Genomic DNA, 24,820 nt, shown 5'->3' on the forward strand with positions numbered 1-24,820 from the left:
AGTTAGATAGATAGCTACATAGATTTGATTTGACAGTTATAAGTTACAACCAGGGGGAAGATGCCACCAGTCCGGTCCCATACACGACTTTCTTGTGACGTATTATGCGCGGAGACCTTTTGTGACGTCACCAAGCATCAATTCGCTACATAAACTGTGTTCAGCTTTGATATATATCATCAGTACAATCTCTTTTTTCAATCAGGTTGTTTCAGGTAATCTTTTGCCGCATAGTCTGCCCTAGCTGACGCTGTGCAGAGAATACTACGATTGGAAACGGTTGGTTAGACCCGTTCGCACTGCACAAGGTGATTTGGCGTTTAGAATGTCTGGTAGGCTCTTACATTCTTTGGAGAGGTCCCAAATGGCACCCTGTAGTGTACTACTTTTGACCTATCCCCAGTGGGCTCAGATCAAAATAAGTGCACTATATGGGCACAAGTCAAAGTAAGTGCACTATATAGGGAATGGCGTGCCATTTGTCTGTGTGTGTGTGTGTGTGTGTGTGTGTTAGGATATGTTTTGTGCCAATCAGTTGATGAAAATGTATCCCTCAGAAAGCAAGATGGACCGTAGTGATGAGAGAATCAAAAGAGCTTTAAGGCGCCGCCCTTATGTGGTAAATACCAATTTATTTAGTTTGTGTTCTGTCTTTGTCATCACATTTTAAATGGAGTGTTGTGTTGACAGTTGAATCCAGTGAGGGTGAACACCCCTGATTCTGTGATGTGGCCAACCGGTAAGGTGCACAGAAGACCAAGGCCTGTAAGTCAAATCCGACCTGAAAACAATTACACATAAACCTTACTTATGCTCCATGTACAAACTGCAGATATCCCTTCCCATCTAAACTCATTTGAAATTGAATGCTGTCTTGACAGTCTACTTCAGCGCAGACCCCTCAGATCCACAAAAGGCCTGTAAGTCACATTCAAATCAATCACATAACAGTAGCTACTTAAATGATTTATTGATGGCTACATCATTTATTTCCAAGTTATTTCCAAGGCCAAAATGAGCAAAAGAGTGTTACATTTTTTCTTTACTGTTCACAGCCAATCATTGAGAGCTGTGGGCAGGAACAGACATCTTGGGATGGACGGGACATCAATCCAGAGCCTCTGAGCCAGGTCAGACATCTCTGCTGTTCCCATAGAGACACAACAGATAGATCAATCTGTTGATTCATATGGCCATTTTGGTTGGCTTGGTTGAATTGACAATCATTCATTGGAAATGCTAAAGAATCCTACAGTGTGGAAGGTCTTTAGTCCCATCCCTAATGTTATGGGAGTTGCATTTATTGCATTTCAATACACTTGCATTTTCAATAACCCATGAATTACTCACTACTTGTACAACTATGTTGGATTGCCTAAATATTCTACATTTTCTTGGCAGTCAATGCCAGTGTATTTTATGGCTGCCCTAAGTACATGCCTTTGTCTGTCTCCTCAGTCTGGAAGGGTGACTCGGCTGATGGAGAGAAATTATGATGGGGTCATCTCATCCTCCAACTCTGATGACATCTCTATCTACTCCTTCACTGACTGTGAATCTGAGGTAAGAGAGTTGTACACCATAGATGTGTTGAGTGATATGACTGTAAAGAGAATAGTCTCAGACTAATTGACTCTGATACACAGTCTGATGATGAGGATCATGAAAGGAGGACACCACCGCTGATAGTGAAGGATGAGGAGGATGGAAAGGTGACAAAGTTTGAAGTGAGGGATATGGTAGAGGACGACAATCTGTCTCTCCACTCCTTGGATGAATCAGACTTTCTGGTATGTTCTGCACCATGTATTTGAGTAACTCTTTGACTGAATGTGGAGAATGGACTATGACCAACTAGCTCTCTGACACACAGTGTGATAATGGCAATGATGCCTCTGCTGAGGACAGTCCTGGGCCTTCAAAGGAACCACAGAGAAAAGGGGCTTCACTGAAGGACTCTCGACTGGTATTCTCTTACATTTGTGTGTTTGTGTGTTAGTGGTGCGCAGGTCAGCTGTTTGTTCAACCAAACCCACCCGCAATTGCTAATAACCCATCCGCAACTGCCCGACTATATACATTACTTTTCTGGCCATCCCTTCTTTATTTTCAACTTTCCATTTCGTAGCTTTCCTCTTATTGAATTAAACTCTGACATTGTCCTTTTTGCGTCAGTGGATCAACAAAAACTTTTTCTGCCCTTTCCCAAAAGTGTTTGGTGATTGGTGTCTAGTCTATTTGGCATGCGCCAAGTTATGTCCCACAGCTTAGGTTTATGCACAAATGCTAAATAGCCTATAGATATAAATTACACAAGAATGATATATTTATGGATTTTTTTCATGTATTGTTTTCTTTTTATTCAACCCGACCGCCACCCACATAATATTTCATGACCCTAAACCTGCCGCCCTGTGGATATAACCGCGGGACTGCTGCTTATGAGTTAATGCATCACTAGTGTGTGTTACATCTCAATGGTTTGACCCTATGTCTGTACAGATTATTGTGGCCAAGCCCAACATCCTTCTCCCTGCCTCTGTGAGTGCCCTGAAGAAGGCATCACGCCTGACGGAGTTGGTCCCTACTGTCCGGCCCTGCAAGGAGCAGCAGGACAAGAAGACACAGTGGACCAACACCAACAAGGAGAGCCTGAGGAGGATTAAAAAAACTGGCCTCCATAGAGCTCGACCTGGAGGAAGGCCTGAAGAAGGTCAATGACGGTCAGGACGTCAACCAAGAGAGGCAGAAGAATGAGGGATGCTTCAGAGCCTGGATTGAGAAGTGGATGGGGAGGAGGAAGGAGGAAAGACTGAGGGATGAAGATGTGAATAGGGATGACAAAGGGAGGATGGGCGAAGAGGTGAGGGCACTGATCCAAGTGATGAAGAGAAACTGCAGTGAACGTGATCTTGAGGCAGTAAACCTGGACACTTGGCTGAATGACTTGGAAAGGTTGAAAGTGGCCTTCAAGAAATGCACTGGAGAGATGGCCAAAATGGTAGAGAGCATGGCAGAAATGCAGACCAGAATAGCTGAGAACAGGCTCCTCAAGCCTGAAAAAAGAACTATGTCCAGAGCTTTGTAAATTAATCTTACTTATTGCGTGTAGTCATGTATCTAATGTATTTATAGATTAGTCTTACAGTATATCTACTGATTGTGTATGACATAGCACTGTCCTGACAGTTTGTTTGTTGTTTCTGGTCTTACAGAGCCCAGGGAAAGTCTCTGGTCCTGTGTCTGGCCTCTCTCCTCTTGTGACCTCAGGACCCCGGACCCTGGCTGAAGCCCTACGGGCCCTGCCCTCTGCTGTGGCCCGTCCCTCCCAAAAGGATGTCCCAAAGCCTCCGACACCTCCAAGCCCCGTCTCTGTCATTGTTGCTTTGCCTGCTGTGGAGTACTTACCATACCACCGCAGCCCTCGCCTGGCCCCAATCACCAACCTGAGTGAGAACGGCAGGAAGCTGCTCCAGAAAATGTCAGGAGTGACCCCACAGGTGAGAGGAAACAGGAAGGGAATATTGGCCATATGTCCTTCTACAGTATATCATACCTCTAGATATCATAGCTCAAGAGTAGAAAATAGCCATATGCTTATATTACTTTATCTCCTTGTCAAAAATATTTAGGAAGAGAAGGTCAAAAGGAAAAGAGCAAGGGAAAAAAGCAAGTGAAGAAAGAGAAGGCCAGCAAGATGCAGCAGGTGGAAAATGTTGGAGAAAGTAAGGAGGACAAGAAAGAGGAAAAGAAGAGTCTGAGGAAGAGGTGAGGAAATAGAAGAGGGCAACATAACAAGGGCATTTTAGAGATTTATAGAAATAGAATGATGTAGAGAATTATAGAAATTGAATGCGGTAGCAGAGGAAGAGCAGCGATCTGATGTTTAATGGCAAACTACTATTTATTCTCCTGTTGTGTTTGATTGACAGGTTTCTCCAGTGGCTGCTGCCCAAACTGAGATGTTCGAAGAAATAATGGCCTACTACTACAACACACACACACACACACACTCGAACTTCAGAGCTATAGCGGCTTATAACCACACTGACATAATAAAATGTAAAATAAACGTTATTAGTTATACCATGAGTTGACGTTTTTACAAGGATTGTGATTGCTGAAAATAGCGCGCTTGAAATGTAAAGGTCATTTCCAGTCTTCGAGAACATTGCCTTTGAATTTCAATCGAGCTATAGCGAGTTTTGGTGTTACTGATTGAAGTCATCAATCTGTCAGTGAAGACACAGGTGCTCCTGGATGAACCGTCACAGATTCTGGCAGTGACTCCGGCATGTTTGCTGTGAAACTCTGGGGGGCACTGCAGGGGCGAAAATCTGATATCAACTTTGGAGGGGACAATTACATGAAATTTTCTCAAGAGCAAATCCTGAGGGGGACACCAAAAGTAGTGCTGTAACACATAGCCTACATTGTAATATGGTAAATGTATATTGAGGAACCAAAGAAATAAGGTGTTTGCCGTACTCCTAACTACCGGTACCCAAAACTACACAACTAATCACAACAGCAATACCATTGCCTTAAACTGGTGACTGAACTAAGATTTGTTAAAGTTGAGAGTGGGGGCATCCATGGCATTTTCCAATTATGTTCCTATTTTACAAGTAAAAAAATGGAGAACCTTTCATAATGTTGCCAAACAAAGACTCAACAAACTTACCTGAGACTCCCTGTCTCTGCCAGTCTGTCCCTGCATATCTGTCCCCAACTCTGCTGTCTGTGTGCCATCTGTTGCCTGCTCTGCCTAATGACATCATTGTGAAACATTTCCATTAGAATTTGATTTCTTTCTTATGAACATTTTATCAACTAGTCTTTGAGATATTAGGCTACTAGGGTTCTTACTTTGCGTTTTGGTGTACTGAAAAATACTCTGATGTCCGTCTTTTTATTTTTCTGCCATTTTTCTACCTGGCTGGCTGGCTACACACACACACAGCGTGTAGGTTATTTACAGTAGGAGATGGGCTTCTATCATCTTATCTTCTATCATTCTATTTGGGCTTCGATCTAAAAGGTAGCTAGCAAATGTGAAACGGATTAAAATGACAAGAGTTGACAGCTGTATGAGTTCACCATTTACACAACATATGCTGCAACCTTTTGTAATTTTAATAGTTTGTTTCATATTGGCTGGCTTCCAACAATAGCTGAATTTGCAAAGCTAGGGAGCACCAATTCCGTTTCAGTAGTGTTTGCTATAATCTTTGCTACCCGGGTTAAATAAAGGTGAAATAAAATAAATAAAAGTTCCCTTTGCGACAATTTAGCTTTTGCAACGAGACCATTAAATATATTTAAGACAATGGTAGAAGAGAGTGTAGTTCTGTTCAGTTTGGACTTCAGTTTATCGCTAACCTTATCACAGGGACTTTGAAGCACTAACTTACATCATCTGCATGCTGATCTTGGAATAAATTGACGATAGCAAAGATTCCATCTTTGACGACGCCACATAAATGGAATAGGTACTAGCTAGCTTAATAGTTAATATTTGCGCGCTAGCTCTGCAAATTCAGCTAGTGTGTGTGTGAACCCTGCCAACATAAAACAAAACATTGCTATGGCACGATTGACTGGATGAATCTCCCGTCAGTTACGTGCATTGAGTGCTTTTCAGACAGTGGACACGAACCCTCTGTTACCTTGCCAACTAAGGAACTGGCAGTGGATCAAACCATTGTGAGGCAAAGGGTGGGGGGTCGCAATCTTTTGAAACTTAAAAACGCACTATTAGGTGTCTATAATCAGCACAATTGCTTTCATTGCGCATTATTAATATTATGTAAATTACATAGTTATGTTTACAGTGATATATTGGGGGGGACAAATCATATTTTTCCCAGGATGGGGGGTCGTGTCCCCCGTCCCCCCCGGGATTTCCGCCCCTGGGGCACTGACAGACACAGACAATGGACTGAGGTGGGAATGTTGAGAATGTGGATGTTGAGCCACTGGAGCCCAGTGACTGCTGGTTTGAGAGGCAGATGCATGTCCATGACTGAGTCCATGGCCAAAGCTGTGTTCGTGACTATGTCCATGACCTTGGCTGTGGCTGCAGCTGTGTCCATGTTTGTGACCATGTCCGTAACTTGGCCCAAAGCTTGAGGCCATATCCATGGTTGTGTCCGTAATAACCTGAGACCTGAACAGGGCTCCCCTGTGTATAGTAGGAGTGGGCCCAGCCTTCAAATGTCTTTGGTGTGGTCTCGGTAGCCTGTAGGTTGGAGGTAGAAGACACTGGAGCGTAGGCTTGGACTGGGTAGGAGCCTGGGGTTGGAATGATTCTGCAATCAATGAGAACGTGGACAGATTTCAGAGAGCTTAAATATACCAGTGATTCTCTATCTAATCATGGGGGACCACTAGGTGCCTACTGTACAGTATTCAATTACAGCTGAGGATCATCTATTATAACTGCACCTCATTATACTGTAGTACATCATGTGCTCTGGCTTGCACACAGCAATTGTTATTTAATGACCTCTTGTCTTGTCTGATAAATGATGGGTCTGGTGCTTTCTCAGTACTCACGGTGGGTGGACTGTCTTCCTTCTCGCCTCTATTGATGCAGGGACATACAGGACATCAATGTTCCTCAGCCGCCTGAAAGGCATCTTCTTGTCCAGCACTGATGCCCTGGCATCGGACATGTCCAGAAGTGAGAGCCAGCCCTTTCCGTCTGTTTCACCAGTGCAAGTTAAGGAGAATGTGTGAAGCAGTGATGCAAGATTTTTCTAAACAAAAATAACATCATGTTTAGCAGCAGGACTCATATACAACACCTATAACCTATTAGCACTTAACTACACTACTAAGCACACTTATAAAGCTGTGACATACTGCAGAGGAGCGTATCACATTTCTTTTGAACCACAATGAGGTTGGAGTAAGGATACAGATCCCCCCTGCGATGATGGCCATGACATTGCAAAGGAAGACAGTGTGTGGGACCAAAAGTGTTGTGATGAACAGAAACAGCCAGGGCAGGGCTAACATGGGTACAGTGACCCCGAAAAGAAAGCCCTTAACCATACGGGAGTGCACTGTGGCCATATACATAAGGGAGAGGGATACTGGCATGAACCCCTCCATCTGGTTCTGGGCAGATGCACCAAACAGTAGCAGACCCAGTATAACACCCCTGTGCTGATAGAGAGAAGCAGAAACCAAACAGTGGTGCCCACACTCTTCTCAATGTCACCCCAGAACCCCATTACTGAGGAGTAGCTGGCTCACTGTCTTGTGGTGGAAGGAGTATGTCATTCTATATTTTTCATTTAACTAGACAAGTCAGTTAAGAACAAATTCTTATTTACAATGACGGCCTACCCTGGCGATGCAGGCCCAATTGTGCACTGCCCTATGGGACTCCGAATCACAGCCGGATGTGATACAACCTGGATTCGAAACAGGGTCTGTAGTGACGCCTCTTTTGCACTAAGATGCAGTGCCTCAGACCGCTGCGCCACTCCGGAACCTTATTGAGCTTGTGCACTGCAAAGGAAGAGGAAAGGATTAAAACATAAATGATAGGGTTGACAGACATAAACATGGCGTGATGTGTTGTAGCTTGCTGCTGTAGTCTACTGGCACCGTCTGTTACATTAGCTATACGTTTTAGCACGCTAGCTAACGTTACAACACTCCCAATCAAAGTAGCTACCGAGCATATGATTGTTGATTCACTCAGCCCCTCCTTGCTAACATACCATGACCATTGCCAAAAACTGTCGTTCCAAGACTGAAGACATCCTCTGATAAACCGAAATATGTAACGTTAGTGACAGTAAACAAATTATGCTATGACAGAAACAATCCCAGCCGTAACTCAGGAGTAAAACTCTTGAACCTCTGAACCACATCTTTTAAAACTATTCGGGAGATCATTTTGATGCCCAGTGCATATTTTTCAAACTAGTACTTGGATTATCAATCAACTTTTTCTCCAATATTGCGGAACGCCAGAGGGTAGATAACTAGCCAGCTAGAGATTCCCACTAGATAACACAGCCACAAAGTACAAATGGGCTATATCGTAAAAATGTATGAAAACAAAAATACGCTTTTTGGTCTTAATTTAAGGTTGGGCCATTAGATTAGCAGTGTGGTTAGGTTTAAAATGCGATTATAAGAAGATTAATTGTAGAAATAGGCAGGCAAGCTTGCTAGCCCCCCAAAAATGTACAACTTCAAGTTGCTCAACTGTTGCACAGATCATCAACTACTGCATTTGAAGACACTGCCACCTGCTGACATGTGCCTCAAATGTGATTATCAAAGAGTCCTCAACAGACATTTGAGTTAGATAGATAGCTACATAGATTTGATTTGACAGTTATAAATTACAACCAGGGGGAAGATGCCACCAGTCCGGTCCCATACACGACTTTCTTGTGACGTATTATGCGCGGAGACCTTTTGTGACGTCACCAAGCATCAATTCGCTACATAAACTGTGTTCAGCTTTGATATATATCATCAGTACAATCTCTTTTTCAATCAGGTTGTTTCAGGTAATCTTTTGCCGCATAGTCTGCCCTAGCTGACGCTGTGCAGAGAATACTACGATTGGAAACGGTTGGTTAGACCCGTTCGCACTGCACAAGGTGATTTGGCGTTTAGAATGTCTGGTAGGCTCTTACATTCTTTGGAGAGGTCCCAAATGGCACCCTGTAGTGTACTACTTTTGACCTATCCCCAGTGGGCTCAGATCAAAATAAGTGCACTATATAGGGAATGGCGTGCCATTTGTCTGTGTGTGTGTGTGTGTGTTAGGATATGTTTTGTGCCAATCAGTTGATGAAAATGTATCCCTCAGAAAGCAAGATGGACCGTAGTGATGAGAGAATCAAAAGAGCTTTAAGGCGCCGCCCTTATGTGGTAAATACCAATTTATTTAGTTTGTGTTCTGTCTTTGTCATCACATTTTAAATGGAGTGTTGTGTTGACAGTTGAATCCAGTGAGGGTGAACACCCCTGATTCTGTGATGTGGCCAACCGGTAAGGTACACAGAAGACCAAGGCCTGTAAGTCAAATCCGACCTGAAAACAATTACACATAAACCTTACTTATGCTCCATGTACAAACTGCAGTTATCACAATAAAAGCAACTGCAGATATCCCTCCCCATCTAAACTCATTTGAAATTGAATGCTGTCTTGACAGTCTACTTCAGCGCAGACCCCTCAGATCCACAAAAGGCCTGTAAGTCACATTCAAATCAATCACATAACAGTAGCTACTTAAATGATTTATTGATGGCTACATCATTTATTTCCAAGTTATTTCCAAGGCCAAAATGAGCAAAAGAGTGTTACATTTTTTCTTTACTGTTCACAGCCAATCATTGAGAGCTGTGGGCAGGAACAGACATCTGGGGATGGACGGGACATCAATCCAGAGCCTCTCAGCCAGGTCAGACATCTCTGCTGTTCCCATAGAGACACAACAGATAGATCAATCTGTTGATTCATATGGCCATTTTGGTTGGCTTGGTTGAATTGACAATCATTCATTGGAAATGCTAAGGAATCCTACAGTGTGGAAGGTCTTTAGTCCCATCCCTAATGTTATGGGAGTTGCATTTATTGCATTTCAATACACTAGCATTTTCAATGACCCATGAATTACTCACTACTTGTACAACTATGTTGGATTGCCTAAATATTCTACATTTTCTTGGCAGTCAATGCCAGTGTATTTTATGGCTGCCCTAAGTACATGCCTTTGTCTGTCTCCTCAGTCTGGAAGGGTGACTCGGCTGATGGAGAGAAATTATGATGGGGTCATCTCATCCTCCAACTCTGATGACATCTCTATCTACTCCTTCACTGACTGTGAATCTGAGGTAAGAGAGTTGTACACCATAGATGTGTTGAGTGATATGACTGTAAAGAGAATAGTCTCAGACTAATTGACTCTGATACACAGTCTGATGATGAGGATCATGAAAGGAGGACACCACCGCTGATAGTGAAGGATGAGGAGGATGGAAAGGTGACAAAGTTTGAAGTGAGGGATATGGTAGAGGACGACAATCTGTCTCTCCACTCCTTGGATGAATCAGACTTTCTGGTATGTTCTGCACCATGTATTTGAGTAACTCTTTGACTGAATGTGGAGAATGGACTATGACCAACTAGCTCTCTGACACACAGTGTGATAATGGCAATGATGCCTCTGCTGAGGACAGTCCTGGGCCTTCAAAGGAACCACAGAGAAAAGGGGCTTCACTGAAGGACCCTCGACTGGTATTCTCTTACATTTGTGTGTTTGTGTGTTAGTGGTGCGCAGGTCAGCTGTTTGTTCAACCAAACCCACCCGCAATTGCTAATAACCCATCCGCAACCGCCCGACTATATACATTACTTTTCTGGCCATCCCTTCTTTATTTTCAACTTTCCATTTCGTAGCTTTCCTCTTATTGAATTAAACTCTGACATTGTCCTTTTTGCGTCAGTGGATCAACAATAACTTTTTCTGCCCTTTCCCAAAAGTGTTTGGTGATTGGTGTCTAGTCTATTTGGCATGCGCCAAGTTATGTCCCACAGCTTAGGTTTATGCACAAATGCTAAATAGCCTATAGATTTAAATTACACAAGAATGATATATTTATGGATTTTTTTCATGTATTGTTTTCTTTATATTACACATAATATTTCATGACCCTAAACCTGCCGCCCTGTGGATATAACCGCGGGACTGCTGCTTATGAGTTAATGCATCACTAGTGTGTGTTACATCTCAATGGTTTGACCCTATGTCTGTACAGATTATTGTGGCCAAGCCCAACATCCTTCTCCCTGCCTCTGTGAGTGCCCTGAAGAAGGCATCACGCCTGACGGAGTTGGTCCCTACTGTCCGGCCCTGCAAGGAGCAGCAGGACAAGAAGACACAGTGGACCAACACCAACAAGGAGAGCCTGAGGAGGATTAAAAAAAACTGGCCTCCATAGAGCTCGACCTGGAGGAAGGCCTGAAGAAGGTCAATGACGGTCAGGACGTCAACCAAGAGAGGCAGAAGAATGAGGGATGCTTCAGAGCCTGGATTGAGAAGTGGATGGGGAGGAGGAAGGAGGAAAGACTGAGGGATGAAGATGTGAATAGGGAAGACAAAGGGAGGATGGGCGAAGAGGTGAGGGCACTGATCCAAGTGATGAAGAGAAACTGCAGTGAACGTGATCTTGAGGCAGTAAACCTGGACACTTGGCTGAATGACTTGGAAAGGTTGAAAGTGGCCTTCAAGAAATGCACTGGAGAGATGGCCAAAATGGTAGAGAGCATGGCAGAAATGCAGACCAGAATAGCTGAGAACAGGCTCCTCAAGCCTGAAAAAAGAACTATGTCCAGAGCTTTGTAAATTAATCTTACTTATTGCGTGTAGTCATGTATCTAATGTATTTATAGATTAGTCTTACAGTATATCTACTGATTGTGTATGACATAGCACTGTCCTGACAGTTTGTTTGTTGTTTCTGGTCTTACAGAGCCCAGGGAAAGTCTCTGGTCCTGTGTCTGGCCTCTCTCCTCTTGTGACCTCAGGACCCCGGACCCTGGCTGAAGCCCCTACGGGCCCTGCCCTCTGCTGTGGCCCGTCCCTCCCAAAAGGATGTCCCAAAGCCTCCGACACCTCCAAGCCCCGTCTCTGTCATTGTTGCTTTGCCTGCTGTGGAGTACTTACCATACCACCGCAGCCCTCGCCTGGCCCCAATCACCAACCTGAGTGAGAACGGCAGGAAGCTGCTCCAGAAAATGTCAGGAGTGACCCCACAGGTGAGAGGAAACAGGAAGGGAATATTGGCCATATGTCCTTCTACAGTATATCATACCTCTAGATATCATAGCTCAAGAGTAGAAAATAGCCATATGCTTATATTACTTTATCTCCTTGTCAAAAATATTTAGGAAGGGAAGGTCAAAAGGAAAAAGAGCAAGGGAAAAAAGCAAGTGAAGAAAGAGAAGGCCAGCAAGATGCAGCAGGTGGAAAATGTTGGAGAAAGTAAGGAGGACAAGAAAGAGGAAAAGAAGAGTCTGAGGAAGAGGTGAGGAAATAGAAGAGGGCAACATAACAAGGGCATTTTAGAGATTTATAGAAATAGAATGATGTAGAGAATTATAGAAATTGAATGCGGTAGCAGAGGAAGAGCAGCGATCTGATGTTTAATGGCAAACTACTATTTATTCTCCTGTTGTGTTTGATTGACAGGTTTCTCCAGTGGCTGCTGCCCAAACTGAGATGTTCGAAGAAATAATGGCCTACTACTACAACACACACACACACACACACTCGAACTTCAGAGCTATAGCGGCTTATAACCACACTGACATAATAAAATGTAAAATAAACGTTATTAGTTATACCATGAGTTGACGTTTTTACAAGGATTGTGATTGCTGAAAATAGCGCGCTTGAAATGTAAAGGTCATTTCCAGTCTTCGAGAACATTGCCTTTGAATTTCAATCGAGCTATAGCGAGTTTTGGTGTTACTGATTGAAGTCATCAATCTGTCAGTGAAGACACAGGTGCTCCTGGATGAACCGTCACAGATTCTGGCAGTGACTCCGGCATGTTTGCTGTGAAACTCTGGGGGGGCACTGCAGGGGCGAAAATCTGATATCAACTTTGGAGGGGACAATTACATGAAATTTTCTCAAGAGCAAATCCTGAGGGGGACACCAAAAGTAGTGCTGTAACACATAGCCTACATTGTAATATGGTAAATGTATATTGAGGAACCAAAGAAATAAGGTGTTTGCCGTACTCCTAACTACCGGTACCCAAAACTACACAACTAATCACAACAGCAATACCATTGCCTTAAACTGGTGACTGAACTAAGATTTGTTAAAGTTGAGAGTGGGGGCATCCATGGCATTTTCCAATTATGTTCCTATTTTACAAGTAAAAAAAATGGAGAACCTTTCATAATGTTGCCAAACAAAGACTCAACAAACTTACCTGAGACTCCCTGTCTCTGCCAGTCTGTCCCTGCATATCTGTCCCCAACTCTGCTGTCTGTGTGCCATCTGTTGCCTGCTCTGCCTAATGACATCATTGTGAAACATTTCCATTAGAATTTGATTTCTTTCTTATGAACATTTTATCAACTAGTCTTTGAGATATTAGGCTACTAGGGTTCTTACTTTGCGTTTTGGTGTACTGAAAAATACTCTGATGTCCGTCTTTTTATTTTTCTGCCATTTTTCTACCTGGCTGGCTGGCTACACACACACACAGCGTGTAGGTTATTTACAGTAGGAGATGGGCTTCTATCATCTTATCTTCTATCATTCTATTTGGGCTTCGATCTAAAAGGTAGCTAGCAAATGTGAAACGGATTAAAATGACAAGAGTTGACAGCTGTATGAGTTCACCATTTACACAACATATGCTGCAACCTTTTGTAATTTTAATAGTTTGTTTCATATTGGCTGGCTTCCAACAATAGCTGAATTTGCAAAGCTAGGGAGCACCAATTCCGTTTCAGTAGTGTTTGCTATAATCTTTGCTACCCGGGTTAAATAAAGGTGAAATAAAATAAATAAAAGTTCCCTTTGCGACAATTTAGCTTTTGCAACGAGACCATTAAATATATTTAAGACAATGGTAGAAGAGAGTGTAGTTCTGTTCAGTTTGGACTTCAGTTTATCGCTAACCTTATCACAGGGACTTTGAAGCACTAACTTACATCATCTGCATGCTGATCTTGGAATAAATTGACGATAGCAAAGATTCCATCTTTGACGACGCCACATAAATGGAATAGGTACTAGCTAGCTTAATAGTTAATATTTGCGCGCTAGCTCTGCAAATTCAGCTAGTGTGTGTGTGAACCCTGCCAACATAAAACAAAACATTGCTATGGCACGATTGACTGGATGAATCTCCCGTCAGTTACGTGCATTGAGTGCTTTTCAGACAGTGGACACGAACCCTCTGTTACCTTGCCAACTAAGGAACTGGCAGTGGATCAAACCATTGTGAGGCAAAGGGTGGGGGGTCGCAATCTTTTGAAACTTAAAAACGCACTATTAGGTGTCTATAATCAGCACAATTGCTTTCATTGCGCATTATTAATATTATGTAAATTACATAGTTATGTTTACAGTGATATATTGGGGGGGACAAATCATATTTTTCCCAGGATGGGGGGGTCGTGTCCCCCCCGTCCCCCGGGATTTCCGCCCCTGGGGCACTGACAGACACAGACAATGGACTGAGGTGGGAATGTTGAGAATGTGGATGTTGAGCCACTGGAGCCCAGTGACTGCTGGTTTGAGAGGCAGATGCATGTCCATGACTGAGTCCATGGCCAAAGCTGTGTTCGTGACTATGTCCATGACCTTGGCTGTGGCTGCAGCTGTGTCCATGTTTGTGACCATGTCCGTAACTTGGCCCAAAGCTTGAGGCCATATCCATGGTTGTGTCCGTAATAACCTGAGACCTGAACAGGGCTCCCCTGTGTATAGTAGGAGTGGGCCCAGCCTTCAAATGTCTTTGGTGTGGTCTCGGTAGCCTGTAGGTTGGAGGTAGAAGACACTGGAGCGTAGGCTTGGACTGGGTAGGAGCCTGGGGTTGGAATGATTCTGCAATCAATGAGAACGTGGACAGATTTCAGAGAGCTTAAATATACCAGTGATTCTCTATCTAATCATGGGGGACCACTAGGTGCCTACTGTACAGTATTCAATTACAGCTGAGGATCATCTATTATAACTGCACCTCATTATACTGTAGTACATCATGTGCTCTGGCTTGCACACAGCAATTGTTATTTAATGACCTCTTGTCTTGTCTGATAAATGATGGGTCTGGTGCTTTCTCAGTACTCACGGTGGGTGGACTGTCTTCCTTCTCGCCTCTATTGATGCAGGGACATACAGGACATCAATGTTCCTCAGCCGCCTGAAAGGCATCTTCTTGTCCAGCACTGATGCCCTGGCATCGGACATGTCCAGAAGTGAGAGCCAGCCCTTTCCGTCTGTTTCACCAGTGCAAGTTAAGGAGAATGTGTGAAGCAGTGATGCAAGATTTTTCTAAACAAAAATAACATCATGTTTAGCAGCAGGACTCATATACAACACCTATAACCTATTAGCACTTAACTACACTACTAAGCACACTTATAAAGCTGTGACATACTGCAGAGGAGCGTATCACATTTCTTTTGAACCACAATGAGGTTGGAGTAAGGATACAGATCCCCCCCTGCGATGATGGCCATGACATTGCAAAGGAAGACAGTGTGTGGGACCAAAAGTGTTGTGATGAACAGAAACAGCCAGGGCAGGGCTAACATGGGTACAGTGACCCCGAAAAGAAAGCCCTTAACCATACGGGAGTGCACTGTGGCCATATACATAAGGGAGAGGGATACTGGCATGAACCCCTCCATCTGGTTCTGGGCAGATGCACCAAACAGTAGCAGACCCAGTATAACACCCCTGTGCTGATAGAGAGAAGCAGAAACCAAACAGTGGTGCCCACACTCTTCTCAATGTCACCCCAGAACCCCATTACTGAGGAGTAGCTGGCTCACTGTCTTGTGGTGGAAGGAGTATGTCATTCTATATTTTTCATTTAACTAGACAAGTCAGTTAAGAACAAATTCTTATTTACAATGACGGCCTACCCTGGCGATGCAGGCCCAATTGTGCACTGCCCTATGGGACTCCGAATCACAGCCGGATGTGATACAACCTGGATTCGAAACAGGGTCTGTAGTGACGCCTCTTTTGCACTAAGATGCAGTGCCTCAGACCGCTGCGCCACTCCGGAACCTTATTGAGCTTGTGCACTGCAAAGGAAGAGGAAAGGATTAAAACATAAATGATAGGGTTGACAGACATAAACATGGCGTGATGTGTTGTAGCTTGCTGCTGTAGTCTACTGGCACCGTCTGTTACATTAGCTATACGTTTTAGCACGCTAGCTAACGTTACAACACTCCCAATCAAAGTAGCTACCGAGCATATGATTGTTGATTCACTCAGCCCCTCCTTGCTAACATACCATGACCATTGCCAAAAACTGTCGTTCCAAGACTGAAGACATCCTCTGATAAACCGAAATATGTAACGTTAGTGACAGTAAACAAATTATACTATGACAGAAACAATCCCAGCCGTAACTCAGGAGTAAAACTCTTGAACCTCTGAACCACATCTTTTAAAACTATTCGGGAGATCATTTTGATGCCCAGTGCATATTTTTCAAACTAGTACTTGGATTATCAATCAACTTTTTCTCCAATATTGCGGAACGCCAGAGGGTAGATAACTAGCCAGCTAGAGATTCCCACTAGATAACACAGCCACAAAGTACAAATTGGCTATATCGTAAAAATGTATGAAAACAAAAATACGCTTTTTGGTCTTAATTTAAGGTTGGGCCATTAGATTAGCAGTGTGGTTAGGTTTAAAATGCGATTATAAGAAGATTAATTGTAGAAATAGGCAGGCAAGCTTGCTAGCCCCCCAAAAATGTACAACTTCAAGTTGCTCAACTGTTGCACAGATCATCAACTACTGCATTTGAAGACACTGCCACCTGCTGACATGTGCCTCAAATGTGATTATCAAAGAGTCCTCAACAGACATTTGAGTTAGATAGATAGCTACATAGATTTGATTTGACAGTTATAAGTTACAACCAGGGGGAAGATGCCACCAGTCCGGTCCCATACACGACTTTCTTGTGACGTATTATGCGCGGAGACCTTTTGTGACGTCACCAAGCATCAATTCGCTACATAAACTGTGTTCAGCTTTGATATATATCATCAGTACAATCTCTTTTTTCAATCAGGTTGTTTCAGGTAATCTTTTGCCGCATAGTCTGCCCTAGCTGACGCTGTGCAGAGAATACTACGATTGGAAACGGTTGGTTAGACCCGTTCGCACTGCACAAGGTGATTTGGCGTTTAGAATGTCTGGTAGGCTCTTACATTCTTTGGAGAGGTCCCAAATGGCACCCTGTAGTGTACTACTTTTGACCTATCCCCAGTGGGCTCAGATCAAAATAAGTGCACTATATAGGGAATGGCGTGCCATTTGTCTGTGTGTGTGTGTGTGTGTTTAGGATATGTTTTGTGCCAATCAGTTGATGAAAATGTATCCCTCAGAAAGCAAGATGGACCGTAGTGATGAGAGAATCAAAAGAGCTTTAAGGCGCCGCCCTTATGTGGTAAATACCAATTTATTTAGTTTGTGTTCTGTCTTTGTCATCACATTTTAAATGGAGTGTTGTGTTGACAGTTGAATCCAGTGAGGGTGAACACCCCTGATTCTGTGATGTGGCCAACCGGTAAGGTGCACAGAAGACCAAGGCCTGTAAGTCAAATCCGACCTGAAAACAATTACACATAAACCTTACTTATGCTCCATGTACAAACTGCAGTTATCACAATAAAAGCAACTGCAGATATCCCTCCCCATCTAAACTCATTTGAAATTGAATGCTGTCTTGACAGTCTACTTCAGCGCAGACCCCTCAGATCCACAAAAGGCCTGTAAGTCACATTCAAATCAATCACATAACAGTAGCTACTTAAATGATTTATTGATGGCTACATCATTTATTTCCAAGTTATTTCCAAGGCCAAAATGAGCAAAAGAGTGTTACATTTTTTCTTTACTGTTCACAGCCAATCATTGAGAGCTGTGGGCAGGAACAGACATCTGGGGATGGACGGGACATCAATCCAGAGCCTCTCAGCCAGGTCAGACATCTCTGCTGTTCCCATAGAGACACAACAGATAGATCAATCTGTTGATTCATATGGCCATTTTGGTTGGCTTGGTTGAATTGACAATCATTCATTGGAAATGCTAAGGAATCCTACAGTGTGGAAGGTCTTTAGTCCCATCCCTAATGTTATGGGAGTTGCATTTATTGCATTTCAATACACTAGCATTTTCAATGACCCATGAATTACTCACTACTTGTACAACTATGTTGGATTGCCTAAATATTCTACATTTTCTTGGCAGTCAATGCCAGTGTATTTTATGGCTGCCCTAAGTACATGCCTTTGTCTGTCTCCTCAGTCTGGAAGGGTGACTCGGCTGATGGAGAGAAATTATGATGGGGTCATCTCATCCTCCAACTCTGATGACATCTCTATCTACTCCTTCACTGACTGTGAATCTGAGGTAAGAGAGTTGTACACCATAGATGTGTTGAGTGATATGACTGTAAAGAGAATAGTCTCAGACTAATTGACTCTGATACACAGTCTGATGATGAGGATCATGAAAGGAGGACACCACCGCTGATAGTGAAGGATGAGGAGGATGGAAAGGTGACAAAGTTTGAAGTGAGGGATATGGTAGAGGACGACAATCTGTCTCTCCACTCCTTGGATGAATCAGACTTTCTGGTATGTTCTGCACCATGTATTTGAGTAACTCTTTGACTGAATGTGGAGAATGGACTATGACCAACTAGCTCTCTGACACACAGTGTGATAATGGCAATGATGCCTCTGCTGAGGACAGTCCTGGGCCTTCAAAGGAACCACAGAGAAAAGGGGCTTCACTGAAGGACCCTCGACTGGTATTCTCTTACATTTGTGTGTTTGTGTGTTAGTGGTGCGCAGGTCAGCTGTTTGTTCAACCAAACCCACCCGCAATTGCTAATAACCCATCCGCAACCGCCCGACTATATACATTACTTTTCTGGCCATCCCTTCTTTATTTTCAACTTTCCATTTCGTAGCTTTCCTCTTATTGAATTAAACTCTGACATTGTCCTTTTTGCGTCAGTGGATCAACAATAACTTTTTCTGCCCTTTCCCAAAAGTGTTTGGTGATTGGTGTCTAGTCTATTTGGCATGCGCCAAGTTATGTCCCACAGCTTAGGTTTATGCACAAATGCTAAATAGCCTATAGATTTAAATTACACAAGAATGATATATTTATGGATTTTTTTCATGTATTGTTTTCTTTATATTACACATAATATTTCATGACCCTAAACCTGCCGCCCTGTGGATATAACCGCGGGACTGCTGCTTATGAGTTAATGCATCACTAGTGTGTGTTACATCTCAATGGTTTGACCCTATGTCTGTACAGATTATTGTGGCCAAGCCCAACATCCTTCTCCCTGCCTCTGTGAGTGCCCTGAAGAAGGCATCACGCCTGACGGAGTTGGTCCCTACTGTCCGGCCCTGCAAGGAGCAGCAGGACAAGAAGACACAGTGGACCAACACCAACAAGGAGAGCCTGAGGAGGATTAAAAAAAACTGGCCTCCATAGAGCTCGACCTGGAGGAAGGCCTGAAGAAGGTCAATGACGGTCAGGACGTCAACCAAGAGAGGCAGAAGAATGAGGGATGCTTCAGAGCCTGGATTGAGAAGTGGATGGGGAGGAGGAAGGAGGAAAGACTGAGGGATGAAGATGTGAATAGGGAAGACAAAGGGAGGATGGGCGAAGAGGTGAGGGCACTGATCCAAGTGATGAAGAGAAACTGCAGTGAACGTGATCTTGAGGCAGTAAACCTGGACACTTGGCTGAATGACTTGGAAAGGTTGAAAGTGGCCTTCAAGAAATGCACTGGAGAGATGGCCAAAATGGTAGAGAGCATGGCAGAAATGCAGACCAGAATAGCTGAGAACAGGCTCCTCAAGCCTGAAAAAAGAACTATGTCCAGAGCTTTGTAAATTAATCTTACTTATTGCGTGTAGTCATGTATCTAATGTATTTATAGATTAGTCTTACAGTATATCTACTGATTGTGTATGACATAGCACTGTCCTGACAGTTTGTTTGTTGTTTCTGGTCTTACAGAGCCCAGGGAAAGTCTCTGGTCCTGTGTCTGGCCTCTCTCCTCTTGTGACCTCAGGACCCCGGACCCTGGCTGAAGCCCCTACGGGCCCTGCCCTCTGCTGTGGCCCGTCCCTCCCAAAAGGATGTCCCAAAGCCTCCGACACCTCCAAGCCCCGTCTCTGTCATTGTTGCTTTGCCTGCTGTGGAGTACTTACCATACCACCGCAGCCCTCGCCTGGCCCCAATCACCAACCTGAGTGAGAACGGCAGGAAGCTGCTCCAGAAAATGTCAGGAGTGACCCCACAGGTGAGAGGAAACAGGAAGGGAATATTGGCCATATGTCCTTCTACAGTATATCATACCTCTAGATATCATAGCTCAAGAGTAGAAAATAGCCATATGCTTATATTACTTTATCTCCTTGTCAAAAATATTTAGGAAGGGAAGGTCAAAAGGAAAAAGAGCAAGGGAAAAAAGCAAGTGAAGAAAGAGAAGGCCAGCAAGATGCAGCAGGTGGAAAATGTTGGAGAAAGTAAGGAGGACAAGAAAGAGGAAAAGAAGAGTCTGAGGAAGAGGTGAGGAAATAGAAGAGGGCAACATAACAAGGGCATTTTAGAGATTTATAGAAATAGAATGATGTAGAGAATTATAGAAATTGAATGCGGTAGCAGAGGAAGAGCAGCGATCTGATGTTTAATGGCAAACTACTATTTATTCTCCTGTTGTGTTTGATTGACAGGTTTCTCCAGTGGCTGCTGCCCAAACTGAGATGTTCGAAGAAATAATGGCCTACTACTACAACACACACACACACACACACTCGAACTTCAGAGCTATAGCGGCTTATAACCACACTGACATAATAAAATGTAAAATAAACGTTATTAGTTATACCATGAGTTGACGTTTTTACAAGGATTGTGATTGCTGAAAATAGCGCGCTTGAAATGTAAAGGTCATTTCCAGTCTTCGAGAACATTGCCTTTGAATTTCAATCGAGCTATAGCGAGTTTTGGTGTTACTGATTGAAGTCATCAATCTGTCAGTGAAGACACAGGTGCTCCTGGATGAACCGTCACAGATTCTGGCAGTGACTCTGGCATGTTTGCTGTGAAACTCTGGGGGGCACTGCAGGGGCGAAAATCTGATATCAACTTTGGAGGGGACAATTACATGAAATTTTCTCAAGAGCAAATCCTGAGGGGGACACCAAAAGTAGTGCTGTAACACATAGCCTACATTGTAATATGGTAAATGTATATTGAGGAACCAAAGAAATAAGGTGTTTGCCGTACTCCTAACTACCGGTACCCAAAACTACACAACTAATCACAACAGCAATACCATTGCCTTAAACTGGTGACTGAACTAAGATTTGTTAAAGTTGAGAGTGGGGGCATCCATGGCATTTTCCAATTATGTTCCTATTTTACAAGTAAAAAAATGGAGAACCTTTCATAATGTTGCCAAACAAAGACTCAACAAACTTACCTGAGACTCCCTGTCTCTGCCAGTCTGTCCCTGCATATCTGTCCCCAACTCTGCTGTCTGTGTGCCATCTGTTGCCTGCTCTGCCTAATGACATCATTGTGAAACATTTCCATTAGAATTTGATTTCTTTCTTATGAACATTTTATCAACTAGTCTTTGAGATATTAGGCTACTAGGGTTCTTACTTTGCGTTTTGGTGTACTGAAAAATACTCTGATGTCCGTCTTTTTTATTTTTCTGCCATTTTTCTACCTGGCTGGCTGGCTACACACACACACAGCGTGTAGGTTATTTACAGTAGGAGATGGGCTTCTATCATCTTATCTTCTATCATTCTATTTGGGCTTCGATCTAAAAGGTAGCTAGCAAATGTGAAACGGATTAAAATGACAAGAGTTGACAGCTGTATGAGTTCACCATTTACACAACATATGCTGCAACCTTTTGTAATTTTAATAGTTTGTTTCATATTGGCTGGCTTCCAACAATAGCTGAATTTGCAAAGCTAGGGAGCACCAATTCCGTTTCAGTAGTGTTTGCTATAATCTTTGCTACCCGGGTTAAATAAAGGTGAAATAAAATAAATAAAAGTTCCCTTTGCGACAATTTAGCTTTTGCAACGAGACCATTAAATATATTTAAGACAATGGTAGAAGAGAGTGTAGTTCTGTTCAGTTTGGACTTCAGTTTATCGCTAACCTTATCACAGGGACTTTGAAGCACTAACTTACATCATCTGCATGCTGATCTTGGAATAAATTGACGATAGCAAAGATTCCATCTTTGACGACGCCACATAAATGGAATAGGTACTAGCTAGCTTAATAGTTAATATTTGCGCGCTAGCTCTGCAAATTCAGCTAGTGTGTGTGTGAACCCTGCCAACATAAAACAAAACATTGCTATGGCACGATTGACTGGATGAATCTCCCGTCAGTTACGTGCATTGAGTGCTTTTCAGACAGTGGACACGAACCCTCTGTTACCTTGCCAACTAAGGAACTGGCAGTGGATCAAACCATTGTGAGGCAAAGGGTGGGGGGTCGCAATCTTTTGAAACTTAAAAACGCACTATTAGGTGTCTATAATCAGCACAATTGCTTTCATTGCGCATTATTAATATTATGTAAATTACATAGTTATGTTTACAGTGATATATTGGGGGGGACAAATCATATTTTTCCCAGGATGGGGGGGTCGTGTCCCCCCGTCCCCCCGGGATTTCCGCCCCTGGGGCACTGACAGACACAGACAATGGACTGAGGTGGGAATGTTGAGAATGTGGATGTTGAGCCACTGGAGCCCAGTGACTGCTGGTTTGAGAGGCAGATGCATGTCCATGACTGAGTCCATGGCCAAAGCTGTGTTCGTGACTATGTCCATGACCTTGGCTGTGGCTGCAGCTGTGTCCATGTTTGTGACCATGTCCGTAACTTGGCCCAAAGCTTGAGGCCATATCCATGGTTGTGTCCGTAATAACCTGAGACCTGAACAGGGCTCCCCTGTGTATAGTAGGAGTGGGCCCAGCCTTCAAATGTCTTTGGTGTGGTCTCGGTAGCCTGTAGGTTGGAGGTAGAAGACACTGGAGCGTAGGCTTGGACTGGGTAGGAGCCTGGGGTTGGAATGATTCTGCAATCAATGAGAACGTGGACAGATTTCAGAGAGCTTAAATATACCAGTGATTCTCTATCTAATCATGGGGGACCACTAGGTGCCTACTGTACAGTATTCAATTACAGCTGAGGATCATCTATTATAACTGCACCTCATTATACTGTAGTACATCATGTGCTCTGGCTTGCACACAGCAATTGTTATTTAATGACCTCTTGTCTTGTCTGATAAATGATGGGTCTGGTGCTTTCTCAGTACTCACGGTGGGTGGACTGTCTTCCTTCTCGCCTCTATTGATGCAGGGACATACAGGACATCAATGTTCCTCAGCCGCCTGAAAGGCATCTTCTTGTCCAGCACTGATGCCCTGGCATCGGACATGTCCAGAAGTGAGAGCCAGCCCTTTCCGTCTGTTTCACCAGTGCAAGTTAAGGAGAATGTGTGAAGCAGTGATGCAAGATTTTTCTAAACAAAAATAACATCATGTTTAGCAGCAGGACTCATATACAACACCTATAACCTATTAGCACTTAACTACACTACTAAGCACACTTATAAAGCTGTGACATACTGCAGAGGAGCGTATCACATTTCTTTTGAACCACAATGAGGTTGGAGTAAGGATACAGATCCCCCCTGCGATGATGGCCATGACATTGCAAAGGAAGACAGTGTGTGGGACCAAAAGTGTTGTGATGAACAGAAACAGCCAGGGCAGGGCTAACATGGGTACAGTGACCCCGAAAAGAAAGCCCTTAACCATACGGGAGTGCACTGTGGCCATATACATAAGGGAGAGGGATACTGGCATGAACCCCTCCATCTGGTTCTGGGCAGATGCACCAAACAGTAGCAGACCCAGTATAACACCCCTGTGCTGATAGAGAGAAGCAGAAACCAAACAGTGGTGCCCACACTCTTCTCAATGTCACCCCAGAACCCCATTACTGAGGAGTAGCTGGCTCACTGTCTTGTGGTGGAAGGAGTATGTCATTCTATATTTTTCATTTAACTAGACAAGTCAGTTAAGAACAAATTCTTATTTACAATGACGGCCTACCCTGGCGATGCAGGCCCAATTGTGCACTGCCCTATGGGACTCCGAATCACAGCCGGATGTGATACAACCTGGATTCGAAACAGGGTCTGTAGTGACGCCTCTTTTGCACTAAGATGCAGTGCCTCAGACCGCTGCGCCACTCCGGAACCTTATTGAGCTTGTGCACTGCAAAGGAAGAGGAAAGGATTAAAACATAAATGATAGGGTTGACAGACATAAACATGGCGTGATGTGTTGTAGCTTGCTGCTGTAGTCTACTGGCACCGTCTGTTACATTAGCTATACGTTTTAGCACGCTAGCTAACGTTACAACACTCCCAATCAAAGTAGCTACCGAGCATATGATTGTTGATTCACTCAGCCCCTCCTTGCTAACATACCATGACCATTGCCAAAAACTGTCGTTCCAAGACTGAAGACATCCTCTGATAAACCGAAATATGTAACGTTAGTGACAGTAAACAAATTATACTATGACAGAAACAATCCCAGCCGTAACTCAGGAGTAAAACTCTTGAACCTCTGAACCACATCTTTTAAAACTATTCGGGAGATCATTTTGATGCCCAGTGCATATTTTTCAAACTAGTACTTGGATTATCAATCAACTTTTTCTCCAATATTGCGGAACGCCAGAGGGTAGATAACTAGCCAGCTAGAGATTCCCACTAGATAACACAGCCACAAAGTACAAATTGGCTATATCGTAAAAATGTATGAAAACAAAAAATACGCTTTTTGGTCTTAATTTAAGGTTGGGCCATTAGATTAGCAGTGTGGTTAGGTTTAAAATGCGATTATAAGAAGATTAATTGTAGAAATAGGCAGGCAAGCTTGCTAGCCCCCAAAAAATGTA

The 24,820-nt window shown here is 43.4% G+C and overlaps 5 protein-coding genes and 1 long non-coding RNA gene across 13 annotated transcripts; 3 read left to right on the top strand and 3 right to left on the bottom strand.

Moving 5' to 3' along the window:
* Nucleotides 1-156: 156 nt before the first annotated feature.
* Nucleotides 157-4,077, top strand: LOC123742477 (uncharacterized). 4 transcript variants are annotated; one of them, XM_045717171.1, is made up of 11 exons: nucleotides 158-332; nucleotides 558-619; nucleotides 691-765; nucleotides 882-920; nucleotides 1,056-1,130; nucleotides 1,459-1,563; nucleotides 1,647-1,790; nucleotides 1,874-1,966; nucleotides 2,503-3,001; nucleotides 3,216-3,768; nucleotides 3,933-4,077. In XM_045717171.1, exons 1-9 carry the CDS (start codon nucleotides 326-328, stop codon nucleotides 2,719-2,721), a joined length of 819 nt encoding a protein of 272 aa, XP_045573127.1. In that variant the 5' UTR covers nucleotides 158-325; the 3' UTR covers nucleotides 2,722-3,001; nucleotides 3,216-3,768; nucleotides 3,933-4,077. The 4 variants fall into 4 exon arrangements, with proteins under 4 accessions (XP_045573130.1, XP_045573127.1, XP_045573129.1 ...); XM_045717172.1 differs by having other exon boundaries at nucleotides 160-308; XM_045717174.1 differs by lacking the exon at nucleotides 558-619 and having other exon boundaries at nucleotides 157-308.
* Nucleotides 3,862-4,727, bottom strand: LOC106603435 (uncharacterized). The gene is made up of 2 exons (XR_001328417.1): nucleotides 4,685-4,727; nucleotides 3,862-4,321 (listed from the first exon to the last, which is right to left on the bottom strand). It is a non-coding gene; the product is annotated as an uncharacterized lncRNA (long non-coding RNA).
* Nucleotides 4,728-5,927: 1,200 nt separating this feature from the next.
* LOC106599826 (rhomboid domain-containing protein 2) lies at nucleotides 5,928-8,037 on the bottom strand. Its single transcript, XM_045717185.1, has 4 exons — nucleotides 7,737-8,037; nucleotides 6,924-7,521; nucleotides 6,559-6,706; nucleotides 5,928-6,311 (listed from the first exon to the last, which is right to left on the bottom strand). The coding sequence occupies exons 2-4, from the start codon at nucleotides 7,117-7,119 to the stop codon at nucleotides 6,056-6,058; spliced, it is 600 nt and encodes a 199-aa protein (XP_045573141.1). The 5' UTR covers nucleotides 7,120-7,521; nucleotides 7,737-8,037; the 3' UTR covers nucleotides 5,928-6,055.
* A 483-nt stretch (nucleotides 8,038-8,520) lies between these two features.
* On the top strand, nucleotides 8,521-12,377 carry LOC106600352 (uncharacterized). Of its 3 annotated transcripts, XM_045717181.1 has the most exons (11): nucleotides 8,521-8,633; nucleotides 8,846-8,907; nucleotides 8,979-9,053; nucleotides 9,194-9,232; nucleotides 9,368-9,442; nucleotides 9,771-9,875; nucleotides 9,959-10,102; nucleotides 10,800-11,299; nucleotides 11,514-11,799; nucleotides 11,932-12,068; nucleotides 12,233-12,377. In XM_045717181.1, exons 2-8 carry the CDS (start codon nucleotides 8,854-8,856, stop codon nucleotides 10,980-10,982), a joined length of 675 nt encoding a protein of 224 aa, XP_045573137.1. In that variant the 5' UTR covers nucleotides 8,521-8,633; nucleotides 8,846-8,853; the 3' UTR covers nucleotides 10,983-11,299; nucleotides 11,514-11,799; nucleotides 11,932-12,068; nucleotides 12,233-12,377. The 3 variants fall into 3 exon arrangements, with proteins under 3 accessions (XP_045573137.1, XP_045573139.1, XP_045573138.1); XM_045717183.1 differs by lacking the exon at nucleotides 8,846-8,907; XM_045717182.1 differs by lacking the exons at nucleotides 10,800-11,299; nucleotides 11,514-11,799; nucleotides 11,932-12,068; nucleotides 12,233-12,377 and adding an exon at nucleotides 10,186-10,400.
* Nucleotides 12,378-16,529: 4,152 nt separating this feature from the next.
* Nucleotides 16,530-20,683, top strand: LOC106599630 (uncharacterized). 3 transcript variants are annotated; one of them, XM_045717175.1, is made up of 11 exons: nucleotides 16,666-16,938; nucleotides 17,152-17,213; nucleotides 17,285-17,359; nucleotides 17,500-17,538; nucleotides 17,674-17,748; nucleotides 18,077-18,181; nucleotides 18,265-18,408; nucleotides 19,106-19,605; nucleotides 19,820-20,105; nucleotides 20,238-20,374; nucleotides 20,539-20,683. In XM_045717175.1, the coding sequence occupies exons 2-8, from the start codon at nucleotides 17,160-17,162 to the stop codon at nucleotides 19,286-19,288; spliced, it is 675 nt and encodes a 224-aa protein (XP_045573131.1). In that variant the 5' UTR covers nucleotides 16,666-16,938; nucleotides 17,152-17,159; the 3' UTR covers nucleotides 19,289-19,605; nucleotides 19,820-20,105; nucleotides 20,238-20,374; nucleotides 20,539-20,683. The 3 variants fall into 3 exon arrangements, with proteins under 3 accessions (XP_045573133.1, XP_045573131.1, XP_045573132.1); XM_045717177.1 differs by lacking the exon at nucleotides 17,152-17,213 and having other exon boundaries at nucleotides 16,530-16,938; XM_045717176.1 differs by lacking the exons at nucleotides 19,106-19,605; nucleotides 19,820-20,105; nucleotides 20,238-20,374; nucleotides 20,539-20,683 and adding an exon at nucleotides 18,492-18,706 and having other exon boundaries at nucleotides 16,680-16,938.
* Nucleotides 20,684-22,509: 1,826 nt separating this feature from the next.
* On the bottom strand, nucleotides 22,510-24,650 carry LOC123742478 (rhomboid domain-containing protein 2). The gene is made up of 4 exons (XM_045717184.1): nucleotides 24,345-24,650; nucleotides 23,532-24,129; nucleotides 23,167-23,314; nucleotides 22,510-22,919 (listed from the first exon to the last, which is right to left on the bottom strand). The coding sequence occupies exons 2-4, from the start codon at nucleotides 23,725-23,727 to the stop codon at nucleotides 22,664-22,666; spliced, it is 600 nt and encodes a 199-aa protein (XP_045573140.1). The 5' UTR covers nucleotides 23,728-24,129; nucleotides 24,345-24,650; the 3' UTR covers nucleotides 22,510-22,663.
* Nucleotides 24,651-24,820: the final 170 nt, after the last annotated feature.

The sequence above is a fragment of the Salmo salar genome, chromosome ssa04 (assembly GCF_905237065.1).
Source record: "Salmo salar chromosome ssa04, Ssal_v3.1, whole genome shotgun sequence".
Lineage (NCBI taxonomy): Eukaryota > Metazoa > Chordata > Actinopteri > Salmoniformes > Salmonidae > Salmo > Salmo salar.